A 16839-nucleotide genomic window follows, 5' to 3' on the forward strand; every position below is an offset into this window, starting at 1 on the left:
CCTGCATAAACTTGGGTGACCCTGAGTGGATGTGGGAGGGTCTCTTATTGTGTGCTCCTGGCAGTTATGGAGGTATAGGTGTGTCTGGGAATGTGAGCCAGGTTCATGTCTGTGTTCCGATTTTGTCATTCTTCCTGTGTTTGTAATATAGGGTTTGTCCACTTCCTATCCCAACCCCTTCTTCCCCCATCTCTATAATTTCTATCTATAAGCCCCAGGGTGCCTAGGTGTCTGTTCTTTCCTATGTGCCTTGACACGTCAACGTGTCTGTGCGCTCTTCATGGCTGGCTGTGCCCCAGTGTACTGTCGTCTCCGAGAGTCTCTGCCTCCACGACTGTTTGTGTGAAAATCAAGAAGAGCCACTGGGACACGTGTGTGTGTGTGTGTGTGTGTGTGTGTGTGTGTGTGCGCGCGCGCGCTCTGGCGTCTTCGCCTGTAGGTGAGTGTGTCTCGGTGACAGTGCGTGGGTGTGTGCCTGGGTGTGAGCCGCGCGGCAGCATCTTTCCGAATGACAGTGTGACGCACGCACACGCGTGTGCGCGCTCCCCTAAGCGGGAGCATCTGATTGAGTCTCCCGCCCCCTCTCCTTTCTCTCCCTATTTCTATTCCTCTCTCCTCTCCCGGCTCCGCTGTCCGCATCATCTCCATCCATTATTGAAGAAACAGCAGCGTCCGCTCCAATCACATCAACACCCCGCCCCCTCCCTGTTCTGCTCGCCCTGTGGCCCCTTTGGGTGCTGGGGAGGCGGGGGATGCCCAGGCATAGCGGGAGCCCTGGGGTAGAAGCGGGTTCATGACCCTGTGCTCGGGGCTGAGCGAGGCACAGGGACACCAGGGTCCCTGGCGGAGGGAGCTTTGCATAAACAGATGGCGCCGGTGTCTTTGTCTAGCTTGCTAGCCTGCTTGCCGCCCGGCTCCCCTCTCCACTTCAGTCTGGCTGATGCAATCAGATCATCTCAGAGCCTCAGGACCCAGCGCCCTTAATAGTGGCAGTGGGGGTCAGGGGCCCCCCGGGGCTCCTGAGCAGATGCTGGGCACTCTGGCTTCCCTCTTGGGCGCCCTCTCCAACACCTCAGCAGCAGCGGGAAGACAGAGGCCGCTGTGAGGTGAAAGGAATGTGGAGGTGATGTGATGGGGAGGGGACCCTGAGCAGTGCCCCAAGGTGCCTTCCAGCTGTCCCGTTAGATTGCGGCAGCCCCTCTCCTCCAGGGACAGGCAGTAAGCCACAGAATAGAAGGAGCTAAAGAGTGGGTGGGTGGGGAAAAGAGGGAGACTAAGAGACAGAAAGGCAGGCGTTGGCAAAGAGACCACAGCGAGACAGAGAGATGTAGAGGGAAGTAGAGACTGGCAAGATAGAAACAGATACAGAAAGACAAAGCCAGGTAGAGAAAGCAGAGCTGCAACGAGAAATGGAACATGAGGACCCACACATACACAAAGAGAGAGTCAGAGACAGACCACAAGAAAAGAGCAAGAAGGACAGCAGGCTTAGGGAAGGCCAAGTCAGAGGTGTAAGGTCTCCACCAGAGACTCAATAGAGTCTCTCCCTGTTGTCCCAGAGCAGAGAGGAAGCCCCAGGCCTGTGAAGCCAGCCTGACGAAAGAACCCTGCCCAAACATGGGTGCTGCCTGCACCTGGCGAGACAGTCTCCCTCGTCCCATCTCTGCTGTCCAGCCCCACAGCAGAAGCGTGGAGGCTTGGGACCCCCACTACCTTGGTTGCGAGAGTGATGGGAGTGATGCGCCCGGCGCAGACCTGTATACACAGTCCAGGCGCCGGACTTAACTTGAGCAAACAGCGGAGGAAATGCAGGGCCGATGCTGCCCGACAGGGGGAGCCCGAGACCTCGTCCCCAGCTTGGAGACGCTCTGCCTCGAGAGGGCGCCCGCATCCCCGGCACCCCCGGCAGTCTGCTCTCTCCCACGAGCCCAGCTGCATTTGACTTGCGGCGCCGCCAGCCACCGGGATTAGTATCCTGGAGCGGTTTAGAGGTGAAGAGTCTGGTCTCGGTAGAACCCCTGGACGCGCTGAATCCACGGCTCCCACTGTCCGTCACCTCCTGAGCCAGCAGGGCCTGAGTCACCATTGTGCGAAAGTGCAAGAAAGGGGGAAGAGGGGAGACATGGAACCCAAGGAGCTCCGTGTCCCACTTCTTCCCCAGAGACCGCCGTCCTGATATGGGAACACAGGAGGGGAAGAAACAGGCTCACAGGGATGGGACTCAGAAGCAGATGAAGCGTCAAAGAATCACGGAGAGGCAGGAGCGAAAGCGATAATGTAATATCGGGCTTGGAGAAGCCCGCAGGAGACTCAAGGAAGGAGGAATGGGGGAGGCTCTAGGAAAGGAGCGGGACAGAGGCTGTGTCTCGCCAGGCCTAGGTCACCAGAACTGGGGGTGGGGGCTCAGAAGAAGTCCCTACAGGAGTCATGGCTCCCCAGCTGTGCCGCGGAGTACCAGATGTGCAGCTCAGCTGGGCATCTACTGAAGCTCGAGCTCCAGGACTGATATTTAGCACCAGCACCCCCAGCCTGGACGGCTATGGGTCACGATGACAGGGCACCTCCTTCCTGGTCCAGCCCTGAAAGTATGGATGCTCAGGAAGGGCACTGCTCTGATCCAGGCTCTGACATCCCCTGTCAGTCCCCCTCCTCCACCACTACCACCCCCACACACATCGCAGTGAGTCTCTGTCTCTTTGTTCTCGCCATGTCTCTGACACTTTATCTCATTATCCGCTGGAGGGAGGTGGAGAGCCCGGACCCCGCAGCCTAATTACAGCCGCACTTGTCAGCTCTAGGGGTGGGAGAGGTATTGGTGTGCAAGAAAGGGAGGGACCCCTCAGGAAAGGTCCTCTCCCTCCCTACACCCCAAGGGGGCAGCGGGGGGAGGTGCACAGCTTACCCCTATAGGATGGATTCCTTAGAGGAGTAGAGGAGCTTGGCAGGATCCAGCAGCAGAAGCTAAGGAAGAGGGAGTGATAGAAATGAACATGGGAGAAGGGGATGAGGCTCATCTCCTGTGTCCCCAAGACCCCAAAGGCAGAGGGGAGGGGAGACTTCCCACCCTGGTAATTATAACCTGTACCTGAATTGGTTGAAGAGAAAATCACACCAGTTGTCTTGTTCTGTTTCCTATTTCAACATTTCTTCCATCTTTGTTTAACTGCTTCTTTCACCTTAGGGCTCTTCCTCTCATTCCAGAGCCAGAGATGAGTGTGGCCTCCGCAGGGCGGGGGGTGTCTGGAATGGGGACTGTACTTTCACTGTCTCTCAAGCCCCCCAAACTGCCACAACATTCATCTTGTATCCTCAGTCTTGGGAGTCAGACACATCTGGTTCCTCCACCTCCAACCACTCCAGGCCAACCACAACTCAGAAATTGCCCAAAACAAGAGGCAGCTCTACTCAGTAGCCCACCTGCCTCCCTCCTCCTCCTGGTATGCTACATGATGGTAAGGTAGAACCAGTATTCTATTCTCAAGACCTGCATGCTCTAGGACTGTCAAGAAAGTGCTACAGATGTCCCTGGCTTGGTCTTCCTGGTCTTACAGTGCACATTCTACACCCTTATTTTGTTAGAGGGCTGTATATTTACCTTCCACATCTGGATCTCCCTGAAGTCTCTGTGTGCCTAAGGGCCCCTCCCTCAGACACCCAAAGCCCCAAGTATAATGGTATCTAATGGGCCAGGAGCACACATCTGTAGGAGAGTTGGGGAGGAGAAAGCTCTAGGCTCCCCAACAACCTCCTGCCTACTTTGGATCTGGAATTGCAGGGAGGAAGCAAGCTGGGTGGGGCTGGCTGGTCTAAGCTGACCCCTCCCCGATGAGGGGCGGGACCCCAGGAGGGGAGATAGAGCAGTTCCACAGAACAACAGACTTTGGAGAAACACCATGGCAGGAACCAGTCTAGGGGCACGCTTCTACCGGCAGATAAAAAGACACCCTGGGGTGAGTTCAGTCCTCAGACCTCAGATCCTAACTCCTGCCCCTGCTCCTCCACCCTTCAAATCGCCTTGTCCCCTTTCCCTAATGCTGCCTAATTTCTCCAATGCCCCCAATCTTCCCAGGGACATTTCCACACTTTATCCCTACAATATGCCCCCCCATGTCCCTGGAATCTACCTTACACAGGATCTCTGTAGGGAAATTGGCTTTAGGAGGTTCTAGGTCACGAAAAGGGAGAGCAGCACCAGACCTTGGGTGAAAAGGCCGAAAGAAGGCTTGTACAGAGTGAGTGGGAACTGTGGGCAGAGTGCAGACCCTAAAAGCGTCCTGTGTTCCTGCAGCTCATCCCGATGATCGGCTTCATCGGCTTGGGCTTGGGCAGTGCCGCGCTCTACTTGCTGCGACTCGCCCTGCGCAGCCCGGATGTCTGGTAACAGCGGGGCTTGGGAGCAAGAGGGGTCCCGGGTGGAGCAAAGTGGAAAGGCCCTCTTAGGAATGGTGGGAATGAATGACCCGGGAGGGGGTTCTCAGGCCATGTACCTCCTTCCACTGTACCACCCGGCATTTCTGAGGGCTGGAGCTGGCTTCGGAGCTGAGAGACCCCCACCTTCTGTCTGGCCCACCTGGCTGCCCACTTCTGGGGTTCTGGCAGCTGGAATCCCAGCCGCTCCCAGCCCGGTTGCCATGGCGACACAGCTCTGCTGGCCGCCACGGGCTTTTGGGTACCTCTACGACGGCCCAGGAACACTGGTGCTGTGGCAGTGTTCCGCTACTGCGCCCCCCCCCCCTTCCCGTAACACTGAGACTTCAAGTCCTGCCGGAGACATCCAGCAGTCCTTTGACAAGCAAAAGGCAAACCCTTCCAACCCTGCTGCTGGAATTTGAAGCCTACTGGATCCCTGTCTAATTCACGGACCCTGCTCTGAGGGGTTAACCTAGGAAGGCAGGGAAGTGGTCCATGGGCTGGGTTGCCACTCTGTCACCAGGCCCCACAATGATAATGGTGACAAGCTTGTCACATCTGTTAACATGCCCCCTTCTCTGTCAGTCTCCTGGAAATGTGCGCCCTCCTCATAGGAGGCATGGGTAGGGACAGACTATGGCTGGACCTTGGGCTCATGTTTGGTATCAGTCCTAGGTCCACATAAGACAACCTAACCATCCCATCCTGTTCACAGCTGGGATCGAAAGAACAACCCAGAACCCTGGAACCGCTTGAGTCCCAATGACCAATACAAGGTAATTTGGTGGACCTAGGTAATCACCCTCCTGCTCCTCTCCTTATCCCTGGATCTACACCCTCCCACATCAAAGGGAGGCAAGAGACACTCTTCCAACTCTCCTTTCCCTCTTCATAGTTCCTTGCAGTTTCCACTGACTATAAGAAGCTGAAGAAGGACCGGCCAGACTTCTAAGCCAGGCCCCCAGGGCGTCAATCTAGCAAGCTGTCCAGCTTCTGCTTACACAGGCCTGATTCCCACGAAGAGGGGAGGCAGCTCCACCCCCACCCTCCTCCCTTTTTCCCAGTAGCGGAAGAGCCTCTGACCCCCTGCTGTAGTCCCATGTGGGGGAGGGTAGTCAAAACTATAGTCAGCAGCTGGGGTTGACCCAGAAGGACCAAACCACCCCCTCTGCCCTCCTATACCCATGCCTAATAGGGTGTGGCACAGGCTACGTGTTGAGCGTGTCTGACGTGTGCCAACAGCAAGCAGAGGCCTCTTAGTGCCAAGGGACGTGGCAGGCCCCACGTTAGAGCAGGCTTTGAGCAAGGCTCATGTGTGGTGGCTGCTCAGGCTCGACTGGGCTCATCCTAGCAGCCCAGTCTGCTCAGGATGGGGCACCTCTGCCATGCGGTGTACTCCTTTCCTGCCCAAGCCTGCTTCCTCCCATCAACAGCACCCCTCCCACCTCACACCTGGGCCTGTGTTGTTCCCCAGCCCTCCCTTCCCTTGCTTCCCTGTCCCCGGGGATCAAACAGAAGCAGCCGTGGGCAAAATACAATTTCATTTAACAAATTGAATTTGCTGCGCCTGCTAATCACGTCTGGTGTCGGCTCTGATCAGAGAGAGAGAGAGAGAGAGAGAGAGAGAGAGAGAGAGAGAGAGAGAGAGAGAGAGAGAAAGAGAGGATGCAGCCCCGGGGGTCCTTGTGATGGTAGGAGGGAGGGAGGAATACATGTTGAGGGAGTCCAGTGGCTGGCTGGCCTAGGGGATCCCTCCCATAGTAATAGGAACTCTGGGCAGGTTAGCATTTTATTAGATAAAAAACAGGAAGGAGGGTGCTTACCCACTCCTTCCTCTGGCTCAGCACGCAACTCCCCCTCCCCAAGAAAGAGCAAGAGTCTGTAACACTGAGAAATGGCAGAGGGTTTGGGCAGAAAGCTGAGGGTGAAGTTGGGTGTGGCAGTGCACACTGTAACACCAGCACTTGGGAGATGGAGGTAGGCGGATCAATTCAAGGCCTGTCTCAGCTAAGTGAGACACTGTCTCCAAAAAAAAAAAAAAAAGAACCAAAATAAAATAATAACAATCAAAATAAAGCTGGGGGCACGGTAGGGCTCCTTCTAGACGTAGTTACAAAACAGAAATCTCATCTACAAATTCTGGGAATGGGGATTATACCTGGTTCTTCCCCTAAGTGGAAGGCCTTCCCCCCTCCACCAAAAATCAGAAAGTAAAGCGAGGTCCCTTCTCTGGCCCAGGTAGATAGGATGATGGGTCCAGTCTGTTGGCTTTGATTCCCAGAAGCCCTCAACGCTCATCAAATCCAGGCATGGGGAAGGTCCTGGCAAACTGTTCCACCTGCTGCCTGAGGCTAGCCAGACGCTGACTTGTTTCTGGGTCCTTGAGCAGGAAAGATTTGAAATCCTGGAGCTTGGCTAAAGACAGTGAGAAAAAAAGATGGTCAGAGCTCTGGGCAAGGTAGTGAGCTAAATCAGCTGGAGAGGAAGAAGAGGTGGGGGGGAAGAAAGAAGACTGGGGGGGGGGGGTCAAAACAAAACTGGTTGCTGGGGAGATCTCTGGCCCACTCACCAGTCTTGCTCTTCACCTCCAAGCCAATGTTGACTCCTTCATCAATAAAGTCAACAACTCTCCGGAAGTCATCCTCTCGGAACTGTCGAGAAGTCAATGCTGGGGCCCCTGGGAGACCACAGCAGACAGATTAGCATAGTTTCTAACATGAGGCAGCTATCCAGTGTGGGAACCCTTCCCTCCCCAAACCCCAGGTCTCACCAAGCCTCAGGCCCCCCGGGGTAATGGCGCTCCTGTCTCCAGGGCAGGTGTTCTTATTGGCAGTGATGGACACAAGCTCTAGCACCCGCTCAGCTCGAGCTCCATCCAGACCCTTGGGCCGCAGGTCCACCAGCACGAGGTGGGTGTCGGTGCCACCTGAGGGGGATAATGATCAGAGTGGGAAGTCCTGGGCCTCAGTTTGAGGTTACAAAGTACTTCACCCATGCCCTGGCTCACCAGACACCAGTGAGTAGCCTCGCTTTAGCAGGGCATCAGCCATGGCTCGAGCATTCTTTAACACTTGCAAGGAGTACTCCCGGAACATGGGGGTGCAGGCCTGTTGATGAGATAGCAGCACGTGTGATTCCAGGCCTGGGTACAGGCCCTGCACTGGCTTCCACACCCAGTAAGGCTCTATGATGCCTAACCTTGACACCTCCCACCTTAGCCATTTTCCTTCCACCAGCATCAATCTTAGCTAGCAAGATACAGAAGCAAAGCCTCTGGACCAATGCACCCCTCGACACAATGGCAGGCTCTCCAACCTGCTTGAGGGCCACAGCTACAGCAGCAATGGCATGGTTGTGGGGGCCCCCCTGCAAGGATGGAAATACAGCAAAGTTGATTCGGTCCTCAAAAGTGTAAGGGATCTCTCGGCCAGTCTTAGGGTCTACAGTCCGTACTCCCTTCCGGTAAAAGATGAGTCCAGACCTGTATGAAAGACATGTGGTCAGAGTCTAAGCTGATAATGGACAAGTGATGGAGGAAGATGGGTGGTTTGGGCAATCAAGAGCTCTAAGTGCCCTCAGATGTGCTTGGTGCACTGAATTCCAGTGAGATTAGCCACTGGAGGGGACTAGCCTCACTCCACACCCAAATCCCTGCTAAGGAAAGGCTACCACAAAGGAAGAGAATCATCAAGACTGGGAGAAATCTTCCAGGCTGCAGGTGGAAATGAATTCCTCTCGGATCAAGCCCACCAATGCCCTGAAACAGGGCAGGAAGGCAAGGCTGACCCCAGGAGAGCCTGACCTTGCCCCTCGAAGAGTCTTGTGAGTGGTGGTAGTGACAATATCCGCATACTTGAAAGGTGAGGGGATCACCTTGGCAGCCACCAGGCCACTGATATGGGCCATGTCTGCCAGCAGGTGTGCCTTAACCTCGTCACACACCTGGACAGACAGAGAGACAGACCTCAGCCTAGGAAAGGCTACCCTCCTTCCCAGCCTCCCCCACTCCCACCCATGGGGTGAGAGAGTGCCTGGGACTCCAGCCCCCCACCAACCTCTCTCATGCGGGCGTAGTCAATGAGGCGGGCGTAGGCACTAGTACCAGCTATAATGAGTCGTGGTCGGAAAAGCCGAGCAGTCAATGCCAGCTGGTCGTAGTCAATGAGGCCAGTTTGGGGCTGGACAGACAGATAGCCATCTAAAGCTCTGAGGTAGCAGTAGGCAGCTCATGTTCCTCCTTGATGCTGAGGGCTGCCCAGGGTTCCAGCCCCTCCCACTGCCCAAAAAAGGACCACCAGGGATTGAGGAGCCAACTGCCCAGGCCTTAGAACACTTACATTGAGCTTATAGGGCATAGACTCGAAGAAAATGGATGTGGCAGAGATCCGCTTGACATCAGACATGTAGCCATGGGTGAGACTACAAAAAAAGGAGGCCTTAAAGTGAAACATCCTGACTTCCTGGTTATCTCCACAGGCCTGTCTCCAGAACGCTGGTCCTAGCTCAACCCACTTTCAGGCTCTGTCCACCTATGCTGTGTAATGATGTGACTGGGACCTTATTACATCCAAAGTAACACGCAACACAAGCAGAAGTGTGGTCCTCCACATAGGTCCAGTAGGTATTCAGTAAATAACTCCTTTCTCATGCCATTACTGCCCACCAAACCCATCATTCACCCCATCCATACTTACTGGCCCCCATCAGGCAGGTCCAGGCCCATGATTCGGTCATGAGGCTGCAGAAGGGCTGTGTAGGCAGCCAGATTGGCTGGAGACCCTGAGTAGGGCTGGACATTGACTCCCCATTGTGAAGGATCCAGGTCAAAGGCTTCCAAGGCCCGACGCTGACACAGCAGCTCGATTTCATCCACTACCTCTGCTCCCCCGTAATATCTGCCACAGAGATGGGTACATAAGAGCACAGAGAAAGGACTCTTGGCCAGCAGCAAAGGATTGGGAAGGCCACTGCTCCATAAACACTGATAGGGTACAGGAAGGTTCCACCACTGGGAGTGCCATCCCTGATGTTGCCCTCCAACCCTTTGGTCTAGCCCTCACCTCTTGCCAGGATAACCCTCCGAGTACTTGTTGTTCAGACAGGACCCCAGGGCCTCCAGCGCAGCTCGGCTGCAGAAGTTCTGGGGTGGTGGGGGGGCAATGTCAGAAGGCACTGAGCCCCTTCCCCTGGACCCCCACAGCCCCACCCCTGCCAGAGCCCATAGGCCGCAGGAGGGAGCTGGGCTGCACAAAAAGTTCTGTGCACTCTAGTTCCTTGCCAGAAGCAGCATTTTCAGAAACTCAACTGCAATGATGGGTGTCCACAGTAAGGTCACCTGCCACTCAAACCTGTGTTTCCAAGTTCCTCCTTCTTCTGACAAGGGAGTAAGGGAAGAGATGAGACTGTAAGGACTCCAGAAGGCTCTAACGCACAACCCCATAAACTGGATTGGTTCTGCCAGTGTTTCAGAGGACAGTATAAAGGGGGAGATGGCCCCTGGGAACAGGCCTTGAGTCTGAGTGGGAGACGGGGAGAGATGCCCATTGTGTGGCTTGTTATTGCCTATACTTGTGGTGGCCCATTCCTTTCCACCTACCTCTGAGGCAATGAGCTCCAGGCCACGGCACTGCCTGTCCTTCTCCCTCTGAAGTAGTTCCCAGAGCTCAGGGTCACTGTCTGACAGACTTTCCTGGCCTGTCCAGCCTCCAGTTGCTTCTCCAGTCTGGGTCTGGGCTACCTTGCTGTGCTGAGCTCGAGTAACCATCTTGACCAGTTGACCAAATCGCTGTAGAGGCTAAGAGCAGAAAAACAAAGATTAAGTAAAAATTGTCCAAACCTCTCCCAATCACCGTCAGCCTTGTGTGCAGAGCCTTATGGGTAACAAGGCCAGTTGTCCAGCCAACCGATTCTGTTACCACCCCCACCTCTACCTTGAAAAGTCAGTTCTAGGGCCAAGGTTCAGAATGGTCAGTATCCAAAGAGCAGTTTTGATTGGCTCCATTCACCTCCCCTCAGAATTCTCCTCCAACTCATCCTGTGACCCTCTCTGCAAGGCCACAGAGCAAATCTTGTCCTCCAGGACAAATTCAGGAGAGAGCCACAGACTCTAGGGTCTCCTCACCCACAGGAACAAAAGGGCCTTCCTGCAAGGGCTCCATAAAGGGATACCCTAATCAGGGAGAACACAAAGTTAGCAGGACTTAAGGCCACAGACTGTAGGTAATTCCCAGAACAATGAAGGTAAGGAGGGTATAGGCCTTTAAGCAGTTCCTGGGAAACAGGTGTATGCCCGGCAGGAGCATGTCTACTGGCAGGGAAGCCATAACAAGAACCCTATCCCCTACACATACATACATACATACATACATACACACACATACACACACACACGCTTTCCTCAGGAGTCTCCAGCAATAAGCCCTGAGTTAGGAAACCTTGCCACCTCACCGACTTCCTGCCCACAGGGCAGCGGCCCCCATGCCTGATGAAAGTAGTGAGGCTCAATTGCATCATCTACAAGGCTCAGCGCTTGAGGGAAAGGTTCAATTTGAGCACTGACGCCAGGAACCCCATTTGTTCGCCAGGATCTTGCCAACACAGGGTCCGCTTGGCTTGTAGCACGGACCTTAACCTTTATGCCACGTGAATTAGGCGGCCACGAGACCCCGGGGCGTCTAATTGCCAGAACGAGGGGTCCCTTTCCCCGCATATGCGTCCAGGGGTCTCAGGATTCTCTGGGTAAGCGTCCGCTTCCTTACGCCCCAGGCACGTGCGGTGAAAGAGCCAGGAGAACCTCAGTTTGTGGAAAGGGAACTAGCGTGGGGGACCTTTCCACTGGTCACCCAGTCTCCAGAACCCTGTTCTTACCCGAATGGTCCAAAGCAAAGAGAAGGGTACCATCGCAACCAGAAGTCACAGGACGTCCACTCACCAACTCTGATTCGGAGTAGTAAGGGGGCGGGAGGGGGGGGGTGCTGTCGGAAGAAGACCAGTCCTAGAACGCATGCGCGAGAAAAATGCTCCGCGAAGGGGAAGGGTCTGCGCATGCGCAACAATGACCTCTTAATGGCATTTTGGGGATTGTAGTTTTTCTTCATTCTCATGCCCCATCTGTAACTCCAGGGTTAGAGAACCTTGCCTCAAAAAAACACCCAGGGCTCCTCCATTTGCTTACTGTCTTGAAGTTTTTCAGAGTTTCTTTTTCCTGTTAGTTGTCAAGAAAAGTGGTTTTGTGTGTGTGTGTGTATGTGTGTCTACACAATAACTATTAGCACCATCAGGTTCACTGGCAGATCCAGAGAGGCCCATACAAGATAAAGAATTATGACACACAGAAGTCAATGGTTTGAAAGAGAAGAAGACCCACATTCCAGATTTAGGATTACAGCAAAATAGCCTAGCTGGACTTGTTTCCTCATTTGTAAAACCATAAGAAAACAATCGTGGTAGCCCACACCTGTAATTCCAGCACTGGGAAAGTGAAGGCAGGAGAACTAGGAGGTCAGCCTCTGCTACCTATAAAGTTTGAGTTCAGTGGAGTACATGAGACCCTATCTTAACTCACCCCCCCGAAAAGAACCTTAACAATAAAAGCATATGGTGGGGATTAAATGACGTTGCATGTGAATACACTGTCATATAGATTGTTCTCCTCTTCCTTTGACTCACAAAGCTGCTTCCTCCAAGGCCATTTACTCCTCAGCTGAGGGCACGGTGAGATGCCCCTCCTCTCATGGCACTTGTTGCATCTCATTTCCTATCAATGTGATATCCCAGCAGTAAGTGAGTTCTTAAAATTTATCTTCTTTTCAGCCTTACTGCATCTGGGGAGTGGGGTGAAACTCACTGACTACTCCAGGGAAAGATTTCCAAATAAGTTGGGCCCTTCTATTGAAAAGTTCTAATCCAATGACTATCAAAGACACACGTTCAACCTCTCTTCAGTGATTCCAATAAGTAGAGGATTTAAGTCATTACTTTACATAGCAATATTATGCATTCATTTATTCAACAGACATTGAGCTCCAAACCAAGCAGGCCACAGCCCTGGAGACCCAAGGGTTCACATGAAGAGGTGAACAAGTGATAATATTCAACACCTCACTTTGCTTTCAGATATACATGTGTAGAAGGAAGAGAAAGGGAGGGAAAGAAAGGTGGAGGCTATAGCTTGGAAGAGAAAGGTTCGTGAGTCAGAGAAAGAGAAGGACTATCTATGGAAGGCCATGTAATCGCCACTGTGTGCCTTTTTTTTTTTTTTCAGTGCTAGAGATCAAATCCAGGGTCTTGTATGCATGCTATTTTATTATGGCTTTACAAGTGAGGAGACCAGACCCAAACTGACTGACCATTCCTACTCTAGGCATTCCCACCTGGCTCTATGCTAGCCTCAGAAGTCTCTCCTTAACTCTAATTGCCTTCTCTAATTGCCTCAGCTTTCCTCAGGGGTCTCCAGCAATAAGCCCTGAGTTAGGAAACCTCTGTCTTCTAATTTCTGACCTCGAACCACTCCACATCTCCCTATTCCTTTCACTTGATTCTATTGTTTATCCGTCCTTCAGTTATTTACTTATGTATTATTGGGAATTGAACCCAGGGCCTTGTGCAAGGTAGGTGAGACCTACATCCCCAGTTCCAGGTATTCTCTGCTCATGACTTTTTACTCCCAGGTATGTCTGGGTCAGACCCATCTCCAACTCAGTGTCTGATGGAACAGTGGGCAGTTCCCTGTAGGACACTGCCTTTTCCCTGTGGGCACCTTACCCTGGACTCCAGTGAAGAAGGCTAGGTGAAGAGGAAGGGACTCTCTGTGCCTCAGCTTGTCTGCACCCCCTCCCTAGTCCCAGTCAGGGGGTCCCAAGGGCAGGGGGTGGGCTGCTGAGCTGAGAACTGCTAATGAAGCTGCAGCCAATTAACGCCCGGGCCAGGGTTGGGGGCGGATAAAATTAGCAGCCAAGGCTGCAGGAGGGAGCTGAAGGGGGGTGTGGAGAGGGTGGGCAGCTGGCTGAAGGGGGCTGTTTGCTGGAGGTTAACAGCAGCAACTCTGTCCCACCCTTGGAACCTGAGCTCTGTCCCTTCCCCCATCCCCACATCCCAATGCTCCCTCCCTTTCTCCCTCATCGGTCTGCAAACTCAGCGCCCACGAAATTAGGAAGGAAAAGGAAGATCGATGACTCCAGATGCTGCAAACACGGTTCCCCTTCCCTCCCAACCTTCCCCATCCCTTCAGCCCCTTGGAGCTTAGCAGGTTGTCAGCGCTCTGCCTACATGGTTCCTGCTTCTCCATCCCATTCAAGGTCTTAAACCTCTTCCCCAAGTCTTCCAAACAGAGCGCTGAAGTCCATCTCAGGTCTAATTCCCATACTCTCTGCTTCTGCTCCTCTTCACCCTCCTCAGAGAGGAGAATCTCCACCTCCGGCGGACTCCTACCCATCTGGTCATTGCTTATCAGGTCCAAGGTGCTAGGTCTATCAATCTTTGCCTCAGTTTCTTCAACAGCCGCCAAGGGAGGAGGCCTTTGCTCAGCCTCTACCAAACCGAAGCCCACACCCCCTCCCCTTTCCTACAAAGGTCTCACACAGACGAGTATTGGATTTCACTTTATTTTGTTCCCTTGCTCTTCTGTTTTGGCTTAGAAAAAAATATCACCGAGGAAGCAGCCAGAGAGGGCAGGTGGAGCTGGACTGCAGGGAGGGGAGGGAGGTAGGCGCAGGTTGGGAGGAATTGAGTACTGGCTTTATGGCAGGCACGCAGAAAGGGAAGGGGTGGATAGGCTGGGGCTTATAGGTCTTTACAATCTTTATTGGAGAGAGGGGATGGACCGGGATGGGGTAAGTAGGGCCAGCACTGGGGGTAAGAAAGAGTGCCAGGCCAGGCTCTAGAGCTCTGGAGGGGAAGAGGGGACAAAAGGGGATCCTATGTGTATGTAGGAACACTAGGAAGGCCTCGAAGCCCCGCTTATTCTGGGGCTTTGCTCTCAACGTTCCACTTTAGGGTATGTTTGAGGAGGCTACCCCAGCCTCACAGACAAACCCCAGAAGGAACTGAAGAACCACGCCTGCTGAGTCCCAGGGAGAGCTGTTTTCCTCCACCCTACCTCCAATGAAAGAAGTAGGGGCAGTCACAGGAGCACGGGATACAGGAAAGGGTCCCACCTGGTGAAGCCGCGATCTGGTGGGAAGCTCAGGGCCCAGGACAGGGGCGCTATCCAAAGTAGGGATGCTCACTCTGGAAGTTATAGTCTGGGCATACCTTTTGCACCAGTTTGTAGTCAAAGCTGAGGAAAGAGACGAAGATACAGATGACTTTAAAGGGCTTGGCACAGAGCCAGGCTGCCTGGCTCTGCATGTGCTCGGTGAAGCACACCTGAGACGGGTCATACAGGCACGGGCGGTGTTTGCGTGCGCGGTTGGTCTTCTCATACTCCACGTGGCAATTGAAAGCACGTGACTCTTTGGCCCCGGGCACTCCCAGCGCGCCCCCGAGTGGCCCCGCCAGTGCGCCCCCAAGGTTGCCCCCAAGCCCAGGTCCCGCCGCCGCTGCCATCCCCAAAGGGGGCCCCAGTCCAGGAAGCACTCCCTCCAGTGCCAGCGTAGACTGCAGAGGGTGGGGGGCAGGCCCAGGCAGCCAGACGCCCCCGAACTCCACACGCTTGGAGGGTGGCACGATACTGACACTTAGGTTACCCAGGCTGGACGAATTGTGGCGGAAGTACACACTGAAGGTACCGTTGACATGGTCCACGATCTTGCCGGTCACCAGCAGCGAGAACTTGAGAGTGTGCACCCGGAAGTAAAAGTCCCCCCAGCCGAAGATCTTTTTGGCGCGCGCCGCTTTGATGGATGGCTTCCTCTTGGTGCGCTGCGCCGGCAGCCCGCCCGACGCCCCCGGCCTGGCCAGCGCCCCCGTGTGGTTAGTCGGCCAGGCCCAGCTCCAGGAGCGCGCAGTGCCCAGGCCATCGGAAGACCCGGGCGCCGGGAGCTGTTGGCCGGGGGCACCCCCTCCTGCCATGGCCGGGCGCAGCTCTAGGTACTGTGGCCTTCCGGACTCTGCGATCTGGCTACTGACCGTCTGTGTGGGGAGAAAAGAGGAGACACTGAAGTGGGCTCTAGCCACCTTCTACCGCCTCAAGGAGAGCCGGCGAGGTGTGCAGCCCACGGTGCTTCAGGACTGTGCTCACGGCCCTTTCAAGCTCCAGGATCTTGGTCAAGTCACTTCATATATCTCGACCCTACTTTCTACACCGTGAGATGACCTGGTGTGGGAAGAGGGAGTAGATCCCGGGTCCTCCATAACCTGGCCTTTGATGGGTCCCAGTAATGGGCCAGGGAGGAGCTGAAATGGACAACCAAGGTCTCCTCAACATCCAGCATCAGGAAAGAGATAGGAAGAACTTCCCCGCTTATGCGGAGACAGAGCTCCCATCCTAGTCTTAGGCAGGGAGGGACCTATGAGAACCCACTGAGGAGTCTGGGCTGGAGGTTGGGCTTGGAGGGTAAAGGGGCACCCCTCTTGTCCTGGTACCACTTGGCTTGTAAAGGATAGAGGAGTAGTCACCTTGCCCACCCCACAGTGCTGGTGTGTCCCAGGTAGCAGCAGATCTGGGAGACAGCAGGATCCCAGAGTACAAGATGAATTGAGAGGCGGAGCGCTGGGCCTGGCTGGGGCAATCAATTATCTTGGGGTGTGTGTAGAGGGGGTGGCCAGGAGTGAAGAAGATGGGAGAGAGACCAGTGAGAGTGAGAGAGAAGAAATATGGAGATGCTGCTCCAGCACAGGGAGCAGGAGGGAGGGGAGTAGAGCGTGTCAGAGTGTGTCAGTCAGCCTGTGCTAGATACCACTGTTTGTGTGGCCCTGACTGTGTGCAAGACCCACAGGAGAGGCAGTTCTCTGTGTGTCTGGCATCGCTGGTTCTTAGCTTGAAATGGTTGTGTATATGTATCTATCCAGAGTAGCTCTGTGTGTTCTGATGGGGTAGCATGCACATATTCAGCCTGTGATGGCTCCGTGTGTGTGGCTGTGGTGATTCTGTGTGTATGTGTCTTGTAAACCTATGTATAGCAGCCTGAGGAGGCTATGTGTGTGTATCTCCATCTGCTTGTGGTGGCTGCATGCATGTCCACTGCATAAGTCTGTGGTGGCTATGTATTTGTGCCTGGGTTGGCCTGGGGTAGGTGGGTATCTGTTCACGTTGATCTGAGTGCAGCTGTGTGTCAGGCTGTGGTAGTTGTGTGCCTACACACAGGCTGGGTACATGTGATTGTGTAGAGGTGTGACTTTTCCTGTTTGAGTCCCTATTATCCTCTGTCCATGTATCAGGATCTTTCTTAAGGGGGTATATCCACAGTGACAAAATTAGTGTGGTGTGTATTCCTGCCATAGGGGGGAGAGAGAGAGAGAGAGAGAGAGAGAGAGAGAGAGAGAGAGAGA

At 54.1% G+C, this 16839-nt stretch overlaps 3 protein-coding genes and 1 long non-coding RNA gene across 7 annotated transcripts in view; 1 reads left to right on the top strand and 3 right to left on the bottom strand.

The window, feature by feature from the left end:
* Nucleotides 1–1936: 1936 nt before the first annotated feature.
* On the bottom strand, nucleotides 1937–4279 carry LOC115072197. Of its 3 annotated transcripts, none has more exons than XR_003851268.1 (4): nucleotides 4125–4279; nucleotides 3086–3240; nucleotides 2903–2961; nucleotides 1937–2074 (listed from the first exon to the last, which is right to left on the bottom strand). It is a non-coding gene; the product is annotated as an uncharacterized LOC115072197 (long non-coding RNA). The 3 variants fall into 3 exon arrangements; XR_003851267.1 differs by lacking the exon at nucleotides 4125–4279 and adding an exon at nucleotides 3596–3722 and having other exon boundaries at nucleotides 3086–3252; XR_003851266.1 differs by lacking the exon at nucleotides 4125–4279 and adding an exon at nucleotides 3596–3709.
* Ndufa4l2 (NDUFA4 mitochondrial complex associated like 2) lies at nucleotides 3795–5962 on the top strand. Its single transcript, XM_008844085.2, has 4 exons — nucleotides 3795–3950; nucleotides 4289–4377; nucleotides 5126–5186; nucleotides 5306–5962. The coding sequence occupies exons 1-4, from the start codon at nucleotides 3894–3896 to the stop codon at nucleotides 5360–5362; spliced, it is 264 nt and encodes an 87-aa protein (XP_008842307.1). The 5' UTR covers nucleotides 3795–3893; the 3' UTR covers nucleotides 5363–5962.
* On the bottom strand, nucleotides 5481–11393 carry Shmt2 (serine hydroxymethyltransferase 2). Of its 2 annotated transcripts, XM_029568778.1 has the most exons (13): nucleotides 11278–11295; nucleotides 10341–10579; nucleotides 10007–10204; nucleotides 9471–9550; nucleotides 9105–9305; nucleotides 8748–8829; nucleotides 8466–8588; nucleotides 8213–8352; nucleotides 7726–7891; nucleotides 7418–7517; nucleotides 7181–7336; nucleotides 6980–7087; nucleotides 5481–6825 (listed from the first exon to the last, which is right to left on the bottom strand). In XM_029568778.1, exons 3-13 carry the CDS (start codon nucleotides 10172–10174, stop codon nucleotides 6698–6700), a joined length of 1452 nt encoding a protein of 483 aa, XP_029424638.1. In that variant the 5' UTR covers nucleotides 10175–10204; nucleotides 10341–10579; nucleotides 11278–11295; the 3' UTR covers nucleotides 5481–6697. The 2 variants fall into 2 exon arrangements, with proteins under 2 accessions (XP_029424638.1, XP_008842308.1); XM_008844086.2 differs by lacking the exon at nucleotides 10341–10579 and having other exon boundaries at nucleotides 11278–11393.
* Nucleotides 11394–14465: 3072 nt separating this feature from the next.
* The window catches only part of Nxph4 (neurexophilin 4), an 8858-nt gene continuing 6484 nt past the window's right edge, over nucleotides 14466–16839 (bottom strand). Inside the window, exon 2 of the mRNA XM_008844088.2 lies at nucleotides 14466–15480. Coding sequence (XP_008842310.1) covers nucleotides 14614–15480 — 867 coding nt within the window. The 3' untranslated portion in view covers nucleotides 14466–14613. The remainder of the gene's footprint in view (nucleotides 15481–16839) is intronic.

Source organism: Nannospalax galili, unplaced genomic scaffold (assembly GCF_000622305.1).
Source record: "Nannospalax galili isolate Female #2095 unplaced genomic scaffold, S.galili_v1.0 scaffold340, whole genome shotgun sequence".
In the NCBI taxonomy this organism is placed as follows: Eukaryota; Metazoa; Chordata; class Mammalia; order Rodentia; family Spalacidae; genus Nannospalax; species Nannospalax galili.